Here is a 16,022-nt window from a genome sequence, read left to right as displayed (position 1 = left end):
AAGCGTATTTTGATTGGTTTGCGCAAAAGTTATTGCGTTTACTAACTAAGGGAAAGATTTTTGTCATTTTTATTGTTTTTTTTTTTTACTAGTAATGGCGGCGATCTGTGATTTTTTTTTTTGCGGGACTATGACATTGCGGCGGACAGATCGGAACACCTGACTGACATTTTTGACACTTTTGGGGGTACCAGTGACATTACTACAGTAATCAGTGCTATAAATATGCACTGTTACTGTAAAAATGACACTGGCAGGGAAGGGGTTAACTTTATTGGAGAAGGAGGGGTTAAGTGTATCCCTAGGGGCGTGCTTCTAACTGTAAAGGAGCGTGGCTTTTTGTGTAACTACAGAGATATACGATCCTACATAGCAGGACCGTATGATCTCTGCACTTAGACAGGGGAGAATGACAGGCGGCTTTGTTTACATTAGCCGCCTGCCTTTCTGCCTCTGTAACGGACGATCGCAAGTGACCGGCGGACATCGGGTCCGCTGGTCACACGGGCGGGAAAGTTAGGGAGCGAGCGGGGGCGGGAGCGCGCCTCCGCCGGCGTGCGCTCGCCCCCTATAGCCTCACAGGCTAGTGACGTACCCCTACTTCACTTTGCCTGTGAGGGGCTGACTGCCGCCGTAAATAGTCGTGCGGCAGTCGGCAAGTGGTTAAGGCAAATAGACTGCATTTTGTAAGTGCAAATGCACTCAGTGAGTGGAGTTGCTCCAGAGCTTAGTAAACGAGGAAAGCTCTGCCAACTTCCATCATCCAATCATATGCAAGCAAAAATTATGTGAAGCGAAGTGAAGCTTCATCTCATTTACTAAGCTCTGGAGCAACTGCCCTTGCAAAGTCTATTAACTTTTATTATATTTATAAATGATATTGGGTCTGTGATTAAAAGTACCATTTCAGTCTTTGCAGATGACACCAAGCTATGCAGTGGAATACCGCCTTTACAGGATGTCTCCAACTTACAAGCCGACCTCAATGCACTGTTTATTTGGGCGGCTATGTGGCAAATGAGGTTTAATCAGGGGCGTAACTACAGGGGTTGCAGGGGTTGCAATTGCAACCGGGCCCCATGCTCCAGGGGGGCCTGTGCGGCTCCCCTGTACACCTGGATAGGAGGGGCAGTGGGGGCAGCATGTAGAGAAATCACTGTCCTCCTTTTTCCTCCTGTCGCTGCAGGAGGAAAATGGAGGAGATTGGTTCCTCTGTGTGCTGCCCCCGCCACTCCTCCTATCCAGTTCACTTGTGTTCTGCTGTCTCTGGGCCCCTGTGTGCTCCCCTGGTTCCCTTCCCCCCCCCCCCACACACACACACTTTGTTCCCTTCCCTCTCCTGCTGGCTGCTGCAGGGGATGTGAAACAACAGAGAACCTGGAAAGGGTCAGTAAATATGTAATTTACCAGCTCCTTCCTTTTCTGAATGGACAGAGTCATAGTCAGTGACATAAAAAATACAAAAAATAAAATAAAATGATAAAAAATAATACAATTAAAACACCAAAAAATAAAAACTACTGACGCCAGTGGGTGAACTTCTAGGATTTCAAAAGTCACACTTGCAACCGGGCCCTGGCATTTCACCACCGTGGGGAAGCCCCAAGATGGCAGGAAGGGGGCCCACTGCAGAACTTGGAATGACCGTAATAAAGGGCCCGCAACGAAAGTAAAGGGCGCCAGGATCAGTGGCAAGAGACCCAGGCTTGAAGGGAAGGGCCCTGGCCAGGGGTCCAGGGGGCCCTTCATGGTTTCTTGCACCGGGGCCCTGAAGGTTCTAGTTACACCTCTGGGTTTAATGTTGATAAATGTAAAGTTATGCACTTGGGGGCTAAGAATATGCATGCATCATACATACTGAGGGGAGTACAATTGGGGGAATCAATGGTGGACAATGATCTGGGGGTTTTGGTAGATCATAAGCTTATAAGAGCGGAGACGGACCTGTCATCCGCCTACTCAGCGGGTAGAAAAAGAAATAGCCGCACATCCAGGAATTCCAGTTGCCTTTAGAGTTCTTTTAATTCCAAAATGTTACAAGTGATGACACCAAAGACACCAACATGAAGTCACGTAGACGCGTTTCACACATACATCTTGTGCTTACTCAGCGGGAATCAGCCGATCGGTTCCCGCTGAGCAAAACTGCTGGGCGGAAAGCCTGTGTGAAAGGAACAGAAATCTCCTAAGCTCTTCTAAACTCTTGTGCAATATGAGCTGCTATGAGCATTTTTTCTGCAGCTTTTTGTGCCAGAGGTTTTGACATTTTTTTCTGCTCCTAGTGTGCCTGGACCCTTAGATCCGGTTCACACTGGGGCGACTTGTCAGGCTGACAAGTTGCGCTCCATTCAGTGCAATGGAACCATGCTAATCAAAGCGACTCAAGTCGCTCCGACTTAGAAAAAGGTTCCTGCACTACTTGGGGGTGACTTCGGGGTGGCTTGCATTGACTTCTATTAACCACTTAAGCCCCGGGAGATTTTACCCCCATTCCGACCAGGGGGGTATTTTGCGATTCGGCACTGCGTGACTTTAACGGACAATTGCGCGGTCGTGCGACGCTGTACCTAAACGAATTTGGCGTCCTTTTTTTCCCACAAACAGAGCTTTCTTTTGGTGGTATTTGATCACCTGTGCGATTTTTTGATCACGCGCTATAAACAAAAAAAGAGCGTCAATTTTGCAAAAATAGCAATATTTTTCACATTTTTTTATATGAAATTCCCCAAAAAAAAATTTAAAAATCAAAATTTTTTTACTTTTTCGGCCAATTTGTTTTATGCTACCTATGTTTGGTAAAAAAAATCGCAAAAAGCGTATTTTGATTGGTTTGCGCAAAAGTTATCGCGTTTACTAACAAAGGGAAAGATTTCTGTCATTTTTGTTGTTTTTTTTTTAACGTGTAATGGCGGCGATCTGCGATTTTTTTTTGTGGTACTGCGACATTGGGGCGGACAGATCGGACCCTTGACTGACATTTTTGACACTTTTGGGGTTACCAGTGACATTTCTACAGTAATCAGTGCTATATATATGCACTGTTACTGTAAAAATACACTGGTAGTGAAGGGGTTAACTTTATTTGGGAGGGAGGGGCTGTGTGTATCCCTAGGGGCGTGCTTTCTACTGTGATTGGCTGGGGCTTGAGCTGTATGGACACTGATCAACGGATCTACATACTAGATCCGAGTGATCAGTATCCTAACAGCAAGGAGAATGACAGGTGGCTTGTTTACACAAGCTGCCTGACATTCTCCCTCTCCCCCGCCGATCGCCGAGTGACCGGCGGACATCGGGTCCGCCAGTCACACGCGCGGGGGGGGTCCGTGACCACGTGGGAGCGGGAGCGCGCCCCTGGGGGCGCGCGCTCGCTCCCTAGACCCTCACAAGCTAGTGACGTAGCCCTACGTCACTTTGCCTGTGAGGGGCTGACTGCCGATGTAGATCGGCGTTAGGCAGTCGGCAAGTGGTTAAAGAAGTCGTTTGCAAGCCATGCTGAAGTCACGCCGCAGGGGGCGGCTTCAGAGTCGGGAGCGCCCCTGTGTGAACCGAGTCTTAAAGTACACACAAACCCTGAAGGCAGAAGTGTATCAAACATGTGTGGCTTCCACCTAATAACGTGACTTTTATATTGTGACATTCAACCTCTCTGACTTTGACATTAGAAAGTTCTTTGCGGGCGTTTGAAATGACTGTTGAGTGCCATATTTTGACATGACCATAGGCAGTCTTCAGAATAAAGTTGAAACTATATAACACTTTTAATGAAATTCACCAGGAATTTTTTTCAACACTTCCTGAAATGTGTAAATTACTTTGAATAAGTGGAAAAAATAGTGTGACTCTGCTGTTATATATAGTCCATCGAGGTGGTTTTCATTAATCTCTGAAGTTGCAAAAATATACATTATGGCTGAATCACGGGTGTATGTTACTGCTATCTTTGTTGGAGCCTGGTTCATTCTGATGTAACTTTACTGTACAGCATTTATGAAAACAGGTGAATTCGGAAAGGCCAAGAGAAGATGCCTTTATTATCTTGGGCTGGCAGTCAAAAACAACTTTGAAAGAATACTATAATGGTTTTGTATCAATTTGAATTGTATTTTTTAAGCACTTTACCACTGGAGGATTTTCCTGCTTTACGTCCAGGCCACTTTTTGCAACTTGGCACTGCACGACTTTAACTGACAATTGCGCGGTCATGCAACCCTGTACCCAAACTAAATTTACGTCCTTTTTTCCCCAAAAACAGAGCTTCCTTTTGGTGGTATTTGATCACCTCTGCGCTTTTCATTTTTTGCGATATTAATAAAAAAAAAGAGCGAAAATTTGGGGAAAAATTGACATTTTCTACTTTGACAGTTAAAAAATGTCCAATATATTCAATGTTTGTCATATATTTAGGCCAAAATGTATTTAGCTACATGTCTTTGACAAAAAAATTCTCAATGACCGTATTTTTAACTGCGGTTTTTAAGACCGGAAGATTTTACCCCATTCCTGACCAGGCTATATTTTGCGATTCGGCACTGCATTAGTTTAACGGACAATTGCGTGGCCATGCGACACTGTACCCAAATTAAATTTATGTTCTTTTTTCCCCACAAATAGAGCTTTCTTTTGGTGGTATTTGATCACCTGTGCGATTTTTAATTTTTGAAAAAAACAGCGACAATTTTGAAAAACAAAACAATATTTTTTACATTCTAATATATAACATTCCCAAAAAAAAATTTAAAAATCAAATTTTTTTTCACATTTTAGGCCAATTTGTTTTCTGCTACATATTTTTGGTAAAAAAAAAATCACAATAAGCGTATTTTGATTAGTTTGCGCAAAAGTTATCGCATTTACTATCTACGGGAAAGATTTGTCATTTTTATTGTTTATTTTTTTTTTACTAGTAATGGCGGCGATCTGCGATTTTTTTTTTTTTTTGCGGGACTGCGACATTGCGGCGGACAGATCGGACCCCTAACTGACATTTTTGACACTTTTGGGGGAACCAGTGACATTACTACAGTAATCAGTGCTATAAATATGCACTGTTACTGTAATAATGACACTGGCAGGGAAGGGGTTAACTTTATTGGTGATCAAGGGGTTAAATGTATGCCTCATGCTTACTGACGTGTGTGGGGGGAGGGGATTGTGTGACACAGACACAGATCGCAGGTTCAGCTATGCTGAATCCTGTAATCTGTCCCTGTCTGTCACAGAGGAGATCCGGCCGCTTTGTTTACACAAGTAGGCAGATTTCCTCACTCGATCCCCGACGATCGGGAAAGAGCGGCGGTGATCACCGCCTCTCCTCCCCTGGCCTGACTCCCGCTGTGTCTGAATACAGCAGGAGCGAGCCTCCGGCGGCGAGAGAGGGGAGAGTCTGGTGACGTAGGTCTACGTCGCCAGACGATAACGAACCACTTTGCCGCAGTACCAGCTCAGTAAGCAGTTGGCAAGTGGTTAACTGATGTTTCATGCATTTTTTTTTTATTAAATATACACAAACTCTGCCTAGCAAATAAGCTTACGTGACCAGGGATTCACAAAGCACCATTGGTTAGCTAAACGAGATTTAAAAAATTAAATAAAGAGATTTACCCTAAACACCTGATTGTCAAATCAATTTGCTTATCTCTAGCTGGAACCTATAGGTATAGAAGGTTGTTGCAGAAAAGTGAACTGAGACAGGTTTCATGATTTGGTAGCCTTGGTGCTTGGTATTCACGACTTGGTAGCCTGGATTCAGCTATCAAGTCATTTATGTCCCTATTAGAGAGTGGTTACAGTTCCACTTTAATTTAAAGGTTCAAATTTCTATTTTCAAAACATTTAATGAATACATAGCTGGGCTAAAGGGGGTTTTCTCTTACACATACATTAAAAAATGTATATGTAAAAGATGGTTAAAAAAAGGTTAAATGTAAACAAAAAATCTTAAAAACCTTCTTAAAGAAAACTTTTTATATACACCTGTCTTGCTGCCCATTCCTCAGATATTCTCTTTGTTCAAAAGCTACAGTCACTGGTGGAATCTAGTCCTCCCAACACAATTCTGGGTATGGTGGATGCTTGGTCGATTACATGCGCTGTGATTCATTCGCCAGACCCTGTGTTCCTATAGCACGCAGTTTTTGACATAAGAGCTGCCAAATGGAACCACATCACGTGGCAGGGGACCCTCCTGGAAGTAAGAGTGAGGATTCTGCTCTTGAATGGAATGAAGATCTGAGAAGTGGGCAGAAGGACAGTAGGTATAGTAGGCCAGTCAATGTCATCCGGTCTGCCCCATATCCTTTAACCTCTTAATTCATACATTCCTTCCTTCAGTCCTTGCCCCCTCCCTTCCAAACTTTGGCAACATTTCTTCTATTTTTACCCCCACAAGGGAACATCACTCACCTTTGCTGCATGCACTTACACTGGCGTAACCTGTCCTCCTAAAACTTTCCAAGCAGTAAATCGCAGTGCTGTTTTATTTTGGTTTCTGAGCCTTTTTTAGCACAGACAAAACTCTTAAGGTGGATCGGATCACATGCTATTGGAAAGCTGTGCAAGAGAAACAGGAAGATACAGTCTGCAGTGACCGCTATCTGATAACCAGTGTATTGGGGAGACAACTGAAAGGCAGGGATATAAAAGGCAGGGATATAAAAGCTTCTGATCTTGCTCCGTCTGGTGAGTGTTAAGTCTAGAGGGGAGCACTGGAGGTGTGGTGGTGGACCCATCCTTTCCCATTGATTGAAGTTCCACTGTGGATTCAATATAATATCATGGACTCCATGTCACTCTGCTAGCGAATACTGCACTGGGGATTAGTAGAGACTGCTTTTTTTGTATCACTTGGACATTTGTTTTCATTTAATTGATTAATTTATAATCTTACCTTCATTGACCCAGAGTGTATTGCTTTGGGCACAGCGCTGCTGAGTGTGATTCGTCCTGTGTATTGACACAGTATTAGCTGCACTTTATTTGTATCTAGTAGGTATAAAAGGTTTTCTTTTGCAGGTTTTTTTTTTAAAAGAGCAACAGGGCCAGTTTAATGCTTAAGACAAAGGCACATCAAACAAAGAGTTTACTTCTTATTTTCTTTGTATCATTCAGTCTGTTCCCCTTCGCCATGTTTCCATGATGGAACGTGCACTGTGGAGAAAACTGGATCCTATAAATGTGGCTGCTTAGCTGGGTATACTGGAAGACACTGTGAAAATGGTAAGTTCCTTCTACATTTTTCTTATAGCATAAAGTTAGCTATATGTTCCAAGCCAATCCTACGACAACATAGTGTTCAAAGAATCAGAGGAGGCCCTCCCTCAGATCATTGAAGAAAAGAACTAGATGTGATGGAAGATCATTTGAATGATATATCATGTTGCTGACTGTAATGGCACTTTTCCACTGCAAGTACCGGCTCGGCTCTACTCGGCCCTGCTTGGCCCTGCTTGGCCCGGTTTGCTTTTCCACTGCTGGTACCGCATGGTACGGTGTTGAAACGGTTCGGTACGGTACGGTATGGTTTGCTTTTCCACTAAAGTAGTACTAAAGTTAAGTGGGTGGGATAACAACGATTCTCTGACCAATCAGTGGCTAGTAGTGACTGCATGCAAAGGATTGTGGGATATGGTACCGGGTATGGTACCTCTTGGAACCACAATCGAGGTGGTACTGTTTTGAGAGCCGTACCGTTCGGTTCCATGCAGTGGAAAAGCGCCACCGTACCGAACCGTTCCTACACCGTACCATGTGGTGCCAGCAGTGGAAAAGCACAAAAGCGAGCCGAACCGTTTGGTTCCATGCAGTGGAAAAGCACCATAAGTGACACATTCCTGTCTATAAAAAAAGGTTGTCATCCACTTCCCTCCTTGCTAGTGCATTCTAAAAAAATTAGAAGAAAAGGAGCACCACATCAATGGTTGAGAGTCTGATTATTTTTTGTTTAATTTGTCACTGTTGTCTTGAACCCTCTGAGTCACCAGGTGAAAGTAGGTCTTAAGCCTAGTACACACGCACCGATTATCAGCCGACCGATCGTCCGTCTTTTGTCCAGAGTCGTGTTTTGTTGGTTGGAATGTGCCTAGACTGCACACGATTTTTCCCGCCCGACAAAATTCTACTTCAGAAGTGATGTCATGTGTTGGTTTGCTTTCTTTGTGTTCTTTCTTCTCTGAGCATGCCCAGACTTGCTCATAAGATTTTTCCCTGTCGAAATCTGTACTGACTGCACAAAAATCGGACGTGTTTTGACAGAGGACAAAAATTTTATAGCCTGCACACCAGAATTTTTTCGGCCGAAAAGTCGGAGTCGGTTGTCGGAAGCATCATACTAACAAGCCGAAAATCGGCAGATTGGTCGTCGGACGAAAATTCCCTGCCGATTTTCGGCGCGTGTGTACAAGGCTTTAAAATGGTCAAGGCGCTGGGTCTAAGGAGACGCCCGGTATTTATCAGCGCACCTTACAAGGGATGATGGGTTTTATGACAGAAAAGTTCTGTTGGATACACTTGGACCAGTAAACGCTAACAACTGGCAGAACCGTTGCAAAGCACTGTGGGATTGATTTACTAATACTGGAGGCTGCAAAATCTGGTGCAGCTGTGCATGGTAGCCAATTAGCTTCTAACTTCAGATTCTTCAATTAAGCTTTGACAAAAAGCACTGGAAGCTGATTGGTTTCTTTGTAGAGCTGCACCAGATTTTGTACTCTACAGTTTTAGCAAATCAACCCAATATTGGAGATCATAGACAGAAAGTTAAGGCAGGTGGAAGAAAGGAATTGTAGTCAAAGACAAAGTTGAGTTGTCAACAGGAAAAATAAACTTAAAAATGGGATCAGGAAAAATTGGAGGCTCTAATGACCTCAGATACATGTTGGCTCTTTATTTTTGATAAACTATGATGACATAAAACTATGGGACCCTCAACTTGGTGTTTTATTCCTTCTGTTCTAAATCTATTTCGTCCAAAGTACCTTCTAAAGGCCTCTTCATTAGGGTTGAGCGGACACCTAGATGTCCGTGTTCGACGGGTTCGGCCGAACTTTAAAAAAAAGTCCGGGTCCGTGTCCCGGACTTTTACCGAACTTTTCCCGGACACCGAACCCCATTGAAGTCAATGGGGACCCGAACTTTAAGGCACTAAAATGGCTCTAAAACACCAAAGGAAAGGGCTAGAGTGCTGCAAATGGCAGCAAAACGTAATTAAGAGCATGGCAAGTGCTCTGCAAACAAATGTGGATAGGGAAATAACTTAAAACAACAAAAAAAAACAGAAAAATAAAACAATGTTCTTCTTCATCTCTGAAGGACGAGGCCCATATGGAGTAGGAGGGAGGTTGAGGTGGTGGTGGATGTGGCGGTGACATAGGCGTGCGCACAGGGTGTGCTGGGTGTGCCTGGGCACACCCTAATCACCTAGGGCACATAGCATTGCCAGTGAGGAGATGGGAAAGATCTCCCTGGGACCTGCTCTGCTCTATTTCTCCTTGCCTACAGGTACATGGCCCCGATACATTACTCTCCCTGCTGGCAAACACATGCATGTGTATTTCAACTTTGGGGTGCACACCTTAATGCAATAGGCTGCGCACACCTATGGGCGGTGTAGGTGGAAGCGGCGGTGGAGGAGGACCAGGGCCGGATTAACAGCATCATGGGCTTGGTGCTGAGGATTTTGAAGGGCCTTAAGGGCCGTGCCTTGCCATGCACCCAGAGGAGGAAGGGTGCAGCCATGCATGCCTAATTCAACATGGGATGCTGTCTCTGAAGCCCATAAACACATCCATGCATCGCCAACTGTCCCTCCTTGTCCGGCCTTCACGCTGTGTGGGGAGGTTCTGAGGGTGCTGCCTGGGGAAGCGAGCATAGAAGCCAGACTTCTGTGTTTACAAGTGACAGAAGAGCGGTAACAGTGAATATGGCCAACCCGGGGCCTATATAAAAGGTAGGGGCCTGGAGCTGCAGCTCCAATAGCCCCTACATTAATCTGGCCCTGAGGAGGAGGACGAGGTAGCCAACACTGCTTCTTTTCAAAAATTTTAAATGAGGGTACACCCCAAAAGAGTGAGAGAGAGCAAAAATGGAACAATGGGTGGGTAAGGTCGGTATCCATTGCTATTCTGCATAAGGTACGGAAAAGTCCCGTGGGATCCATGCCTGGTTCATTTTAATGAACGTGAGCTTGTCCACATTGTCTCTGGACAGGCGGCTGCGCTTGTCTGTTATAACGCCCCCAGCCGTGCTAAATACCCGTTCAGATAATACACTGGCTGCAGGGCACGCCAGCACCTCCAAGGTGTAAAGGGCAAGCTCAGGCCATGTGCCCAATTTGGAGACCCAGAAGTTGAAGGGGGCAGACCCGTCATTCACTACATGTAGGCGTGTGCACACATACTGCTCCACCATGTTGGTAAAATGCTGCCTCCTGCTAAGACGTTCCATCTGAGCTGCTGGTGCTGCTGTTTGTTGTGGCGTGCTGACAAAGCTTTTCCACATTTCGGCCATGCTAACCCTGCCTTCTGAGGTGCTGGCGGTGCCCTGGTTGCGTTGGCGACCTCCTCCTCCTCCTCCTCTGCCTTGTGCTTCCACTGTGGCCCCGCTGTCAGATGGGAATGCCAGCAGCATGGCGTCTACCAGCGTGCGCTTGTACTCGCGCATCTTGCGATCGCGCTCCAGTGAGTGAATTAAGGACGGTACGTTGTCCTTGTAACGGGGATCCAGCAGCGTGGCCACCCAGTAATCAGCACAAGTTAGAATGTGGGCAACTCGGCGGTCGTTGTGGAGACACTGCAGCATGTAATCGCTCATGTGTGCCAGGCTGCCCAGAGGCAACGAAAGGCTGTCCTCTGTGGGAGGTGTATCGTCCGTGTCCTCTGTATCCCCCCAGCCACGCACCAGTGATGGCCATGAGCTGGCCTGGGTGCCACCCTGCTGTGAACATGGTTCCATCTCCTCCTCCAGCTCCTCCTCCTCCTCATCCTCCTCATCCTCCAGAACTGTGCCCCTGCTGGACAATTGCGTCCCTGGCGTTTGCGTGTGCAGGAACCCACCCTCGGAGCCCCTTGGGAATGACTGCCCTGAAAGCCTTGGAAATGTTACCTCTTCATCCTCCTCCTCCTCCTCATCCTGTGCCACATCCTCTTCCATCATCGCCCGAATTGTTTTTTCAAGGAGGCATAGAAGTGGGATAGTTAAGCTGAGAACGGCGTCATTGCCACTGGCCATGTTGGTGGAGTACTCAAAACAGCGCAACAAGGCACACAGGTCTCGCATGGAGGCCCAGTTATTGGTGGTGAAGTGGTGCTGTTCCGCAGAGCGACTCACGCGTGCGTGCTGCAGCTGAAACTCCACTATGGCCTGCTGCTGCTCGCACAGTCTTTCCAGCATGTGCAAGGTGGAGTTCCACCTTGTGGGCACGTCACATATGAGGCGGTGAGCGGGAAGGCCGAAGTTACGCTGCAGCGCTGCCAGGCGAGCAGCAGCAGGGTGAGAACGCCGAAAGTGCGCACAAACGGCCCGCACTTTCTGCAGCAGCTCTGACATATCGGGGTAGTTTTTAAGGAACCTCTGCACCACCAAATTCAGCACATGCGCCAGACAAGGGATGTGCGTCAAACCGGCTAGGCCCAGAGCTGCTATGAGATTTCGCCCGTTATCGCACACCACCAGGCCGGGCTTGAGGCTCGCTGGCAGCAACCACTCATTTGTCTGCTGTTCCATGCTCCTCCACAACTCCTGCGCGGTGTGTGGTTTGTCCCCCAAACAGGCAAGTTGTAAAACTGCCTGCTGTCGTTTACCCCTGGCCGTGCTGAAGTTGGTGGTGAAGGTGTTACGCTGTCCGGATGAGGAGGCGGTAGAGGATGAGGAAGCGGAGTAGGAGGAGTTAGGAACAGGAGGCAAACTGAAGCGCCCTGCAATCCTCGGTGGTGGAAGGACATGCGCCAAATTGCTATCCGCCTCAGGCCCATCCGCCACTGCATTTACCCAGTGTGCCGTTAGGGAGATATAACGCCCCTGACCGTGCTTACTGGTCCACGTATCCGTAGTTAGGTGGACCTTGGCACAGATGGCGTTGCGCAGTGCACACCTGATATTTTCCCCCACTTGGTTGTGCAGGGAAGGGATGGCTTGCCTGGAAAAGTAGTGGCGGCTGGGCACGACGTACTGTGGGACAGCCACCGACATAAGGTTTTTAAAACTGTGCGTCTCCACCAGACGGAATGACAGCATTTCAAAGGCCAATAATTTTGAAATGCTGGCATTCAGGGCCAGGGATCGCGGGTGGGTAGGGGGGTACTTCCTCTTCCTCTCAAGTGTTTGGGAGATGGAAAGCTGAACGCTTCCACGGGACATTGTGGAGATGGTTGTTGGTGACCCAGGTGGTGGTGTTGCTGACAGATCGTCTGTTTGCGGGGTGGCAGGTGCCGGTATCACTACAGATGTGGCTGGAGCGGCCGAGACTGCAGCAGAAGAGGAAGCAGGATGAGCCAGAGACGTTTCTTGGTTTTGAAGGTGTGTACTCCACTGCAGCTCGTGCTTTGCACTTAGATGCCTGATCATGCAGGTTGTGCTCAGGTTGAGAAGGTTTATGCCTCGCTTCAAGCTCTGATTGCACAGGGTGCAAACCACTCGTGTCCTGTCATCAGCACATTTTCTAAAGAACTTCCACGCTAGAGAACTCCTTTGAGCTGACTTTGGTGCGCTCGTTCCCTTGCTGCGTTGGGCAGTAGCGGGCGTAGTGTCTAGGGCACGGCCGCTCCGCTTCTGCACCCTGCTCCCTCTTCTGCTGTGCTGGTGGCTCTGTGCGACCACCGCCTCTTCCTCCAAACTACTCAGGTCACCTGCATGACGTTCATTCCATGTGGGGTCGAGGACCTCATCGTCCTCCACATCATCTTCCACCCAGTCTTCACCCCTGCCCTCCTTGTCGGTCTCCACAATGCTGAACGCCGCAGCAGTTGGCACCTGCGTTTCGTCATCATCGGAGACGTGCTGCGATGATCCTTGCATGTACTCATCTTGAGAAATAAGTGGTTGGGCATCGCTGCACTCAATCTCTTCCACTTCTGGGGCAGGGCTAGGTGGATGGCCCTGGGAAACCCTGCTGACAGAGTCCTCAAAAAGAATAAGAGACTGCTGTATGGCTTGGGGCTCAGACTGCTGGCCTGATTTGCAAGGGGGTGAGGTGAAAGACGGTTGGACATTGGCTGCAGGTGCCAACTCTGACCTTTCTGCAGTAGACTGGGTGGGAGACAATGTGAAGGAACTGGAGGCACTGTCAGCAGCAAACCAATCTACTATCGCCTCAACTTGTTCTGGCCTCATCACTTCTAGGGGCGTTTGATGCCCTACCAAATACTGATGCAGGTTCTGTCGCCTACTCACACTTGAGGAAGGTGTTTCACTTGTCCGTGTAGCTGGCACAGATCGACCACGTCCTCTCCTTGCAACAGGAGCTCTACCAGCAGCACCACGACCCAGGCCACGGCCCTTATTTGACGGTCTCCTCATATTTCTGTAATTTAAGATCTTGCCCTAGAAAGGTTTTTATTGAATAGCGGAATAGGAAATATGATCCAAAAAAGTGTATGTATCTCGCACGTACAAAACCACACTAGGCCCCAATTACTATTGTTTCTACCCCTAAAAGGATGGATGAGGAGTAGGAGGAGTATGGAACAGACAGCACCCTCAAATCTTCAGAAGTATGAGATGAACCCCAAAAACTTGGAAAGGTGGATCTCACACGTACCGACACAGACTATCCCGCAATTCAATTGATCCTCAAAGGTTTTTATTGAATAGCGGAATAGGAAATATGATCAAAAAAAGTGTATGTATCTCGCACGTACACAACCACACTAGGCCCCAATTACTATTGTTTGTACCCCTAAAAGGATGGATGAGGAGTAGGAGGAGGAGTATGGAACAGGCAGCACCCTCAAATCTTCAGAAGTATGAGATGAACCCCAAAAACTTGGAAAGGTGGATCTCACACGTACCGACACAGACTATCCCGCAATTCAATTGATCCTCAAAGGTTTTTATTGAATAGCGGAATAGGAAATATGATCAAAAAAAGTGTATGTATCTCGCACGTACACAACCACACTAGGCCCCAATTACTATTGTTTGTACCCCTAAAAGGATGGATGAGGAGTAGGAGGAGGAGTATGGAACAGGCAGCACCCTCAAATCTTCAGAAGTATGAGATGAACCCCAAAAACTTGGAAAGGTGGATCTCACACGTACCGACACAGACTATCCCGCAATTCAATTGATCCTCAAAGGTTTTTATTGAATAGCGGAATAGGAAATATGATCAAAAAAAGTGTATGTATCTCGCACGTACACAACCACACTAGGCCCCAATTACTATTGTTTGTACCCCTAAAAGGATGGTTGAGCAGTAGGAGCAGGAGTATGGAACAGGCAGCACCCTCAAATCTTCAGAAGTATGAGATGAACCCCAACAACTTGGAAAGGTGGATCTCACACGTACCGACACAGACTATCTCGCAATTGAATTGATCCCCAAAGGTTTTAATTGAATAGCGGAATAGAAAATATGATCAAAAAGAAAGTGTATGTATCTCGCACGTACACCACCACACTAGGCCCCAACAACTATTGTTTGTACCCCTAAAAGGATGGTTGAGCAGTAGGAGGAGGAGTATGGAACAGGCAGCACCCTCAAATCTTCAGTAGTATGAGATGAACCCCAAAAACTTGGAAAGGTGGATCTCTCTCACACGTACCAACACAGACTATCCCCCAATTTAACTGATCTCCAAAGGTTTTTGATTAAATAGCGGAATAGAAAATATGATCCAAAAAAAGTGTATGTATATCACACGTACACAACCACACTAGGCCCCAATTACTATTGTTTGTACCCCTAAAAGGCTAGATGAGGAGTAGGGGGAGTATGGAACAGGCAGCACCCTCAAACCTTCAGAAGTATGAGATGAACCCCAACAACTTGGAAAGGTGGATCTCTCTCACACGTACCAACACAGACTATCCCCCAATTTAACTGATCCCCAAAGGTTTTTGATTAAATAGCGGAATAGAAAATATGATCCAAAAAAAGTGTATGTATATCACACGTACACAACCACACTAGGCCCCAATTACTATTGTTTGTACCCCTAAAAGGCTAGATGAGGAGTAGGGGGGGTATGGAACAGGCAGCACCCTCAAACCTTCAGAAGTATGAGATGAACCCCAACAACTTGGAAAGGTGGATCTCTCTCACACGTACCAACACAGACTATCCCCCAATTTAACTGATCCCCAAAGGTTTTTGATTAAATAGCGGAATAGAAAATATGATCCAAAAAAAGTGTATGTATATCACACGTACACAACCACACTAGGCCCCAATGACTATTGTTTGTACCCCTAAAAGGCTAGATGAGGAGTAGGGGGGGTATGGAACAGGCAGCACCCTCAAACCTTCAGAAGTATGAGATGAACCCCAACAACTTGGAAAGGTGGATCTCTCTCACACGTACCAACACAGACTATCCCCCAATTTAACTGATCCCCAAAGGTTTTTGATTAAATAGCGGAATAGAAAATATGATCCAAAAAAAGTGTATGTATATCACACGTACACAACCACACTAGGCCCCAATTACTATTGTTTGTACCCCTAAAAGGCTAGATGAGGAGTAGGGGGGGTATGGAACAGGCAGCACCCTCAAACCTTCAGAAGTATGAGATGAACCCCAACAACTTGGAAAGGTGGATCTCTCTCACACGTACCAACACAGACTATCCCCCAATTTAACTGATCCCCAAAGGTTTTTGATTAAATAGCGGAATAGAAAATATGATCCAAAAAAAGTGTATGTATATCACACGTACACAACCACACTAGGCCCCAATTACTATTGTTTGTACCCCTAAAAGGCTAGATGAGGAGTAGGGGGGGTATGGAACAGGCAGCACCCTCAAACCTTCAGAAGTATGAGATGAACCCCAACAACTTGGAAAGGTGGATCTCTCTCACACGT

At 46.5% G+C, this 16,022-nt stretch overlaps 1 protein-coding gene across 1 annotated transcript in view; it reads left to right on the top strand.

The window, feature by feature from the left end:
- The window catches only part of PAMR1 (peptidase domain containing associated with muscle regeneration 1), a 140,674-nt gene that overhangs the window by 75,658 nt on the left and 48,994 nt on the right, over positions 1-16,022 (top strand). The window contains exon 6 of the mRNA XM_082270151.1: positions 7,111-7,218. Within this exon, the coding sequence (XP_082126277.1) occupies positions 7,111-7,218 (108 nt within the window). The remainder of the gene's footprint in view (positions 1-7,110; positions 7,219-16,022) is intronic.

The sequence above is a fragment of the Pelophylax lessonae genome, assembly GCF_965119305.1.
Source record: "Pelophylax lessonae genome assembly, chromosome: 10".
Taxonomy (NCBI): Eukaryota; Metazoa; Chordata; class Amphibia; order Anura; family Ranidae; genus Pelophylax; species Pelophylax lessonae.
Note: the sequence above shows the minus strand (reverse complement) of the source record. Positions and strands in the feature narration are given on the sequence as shown.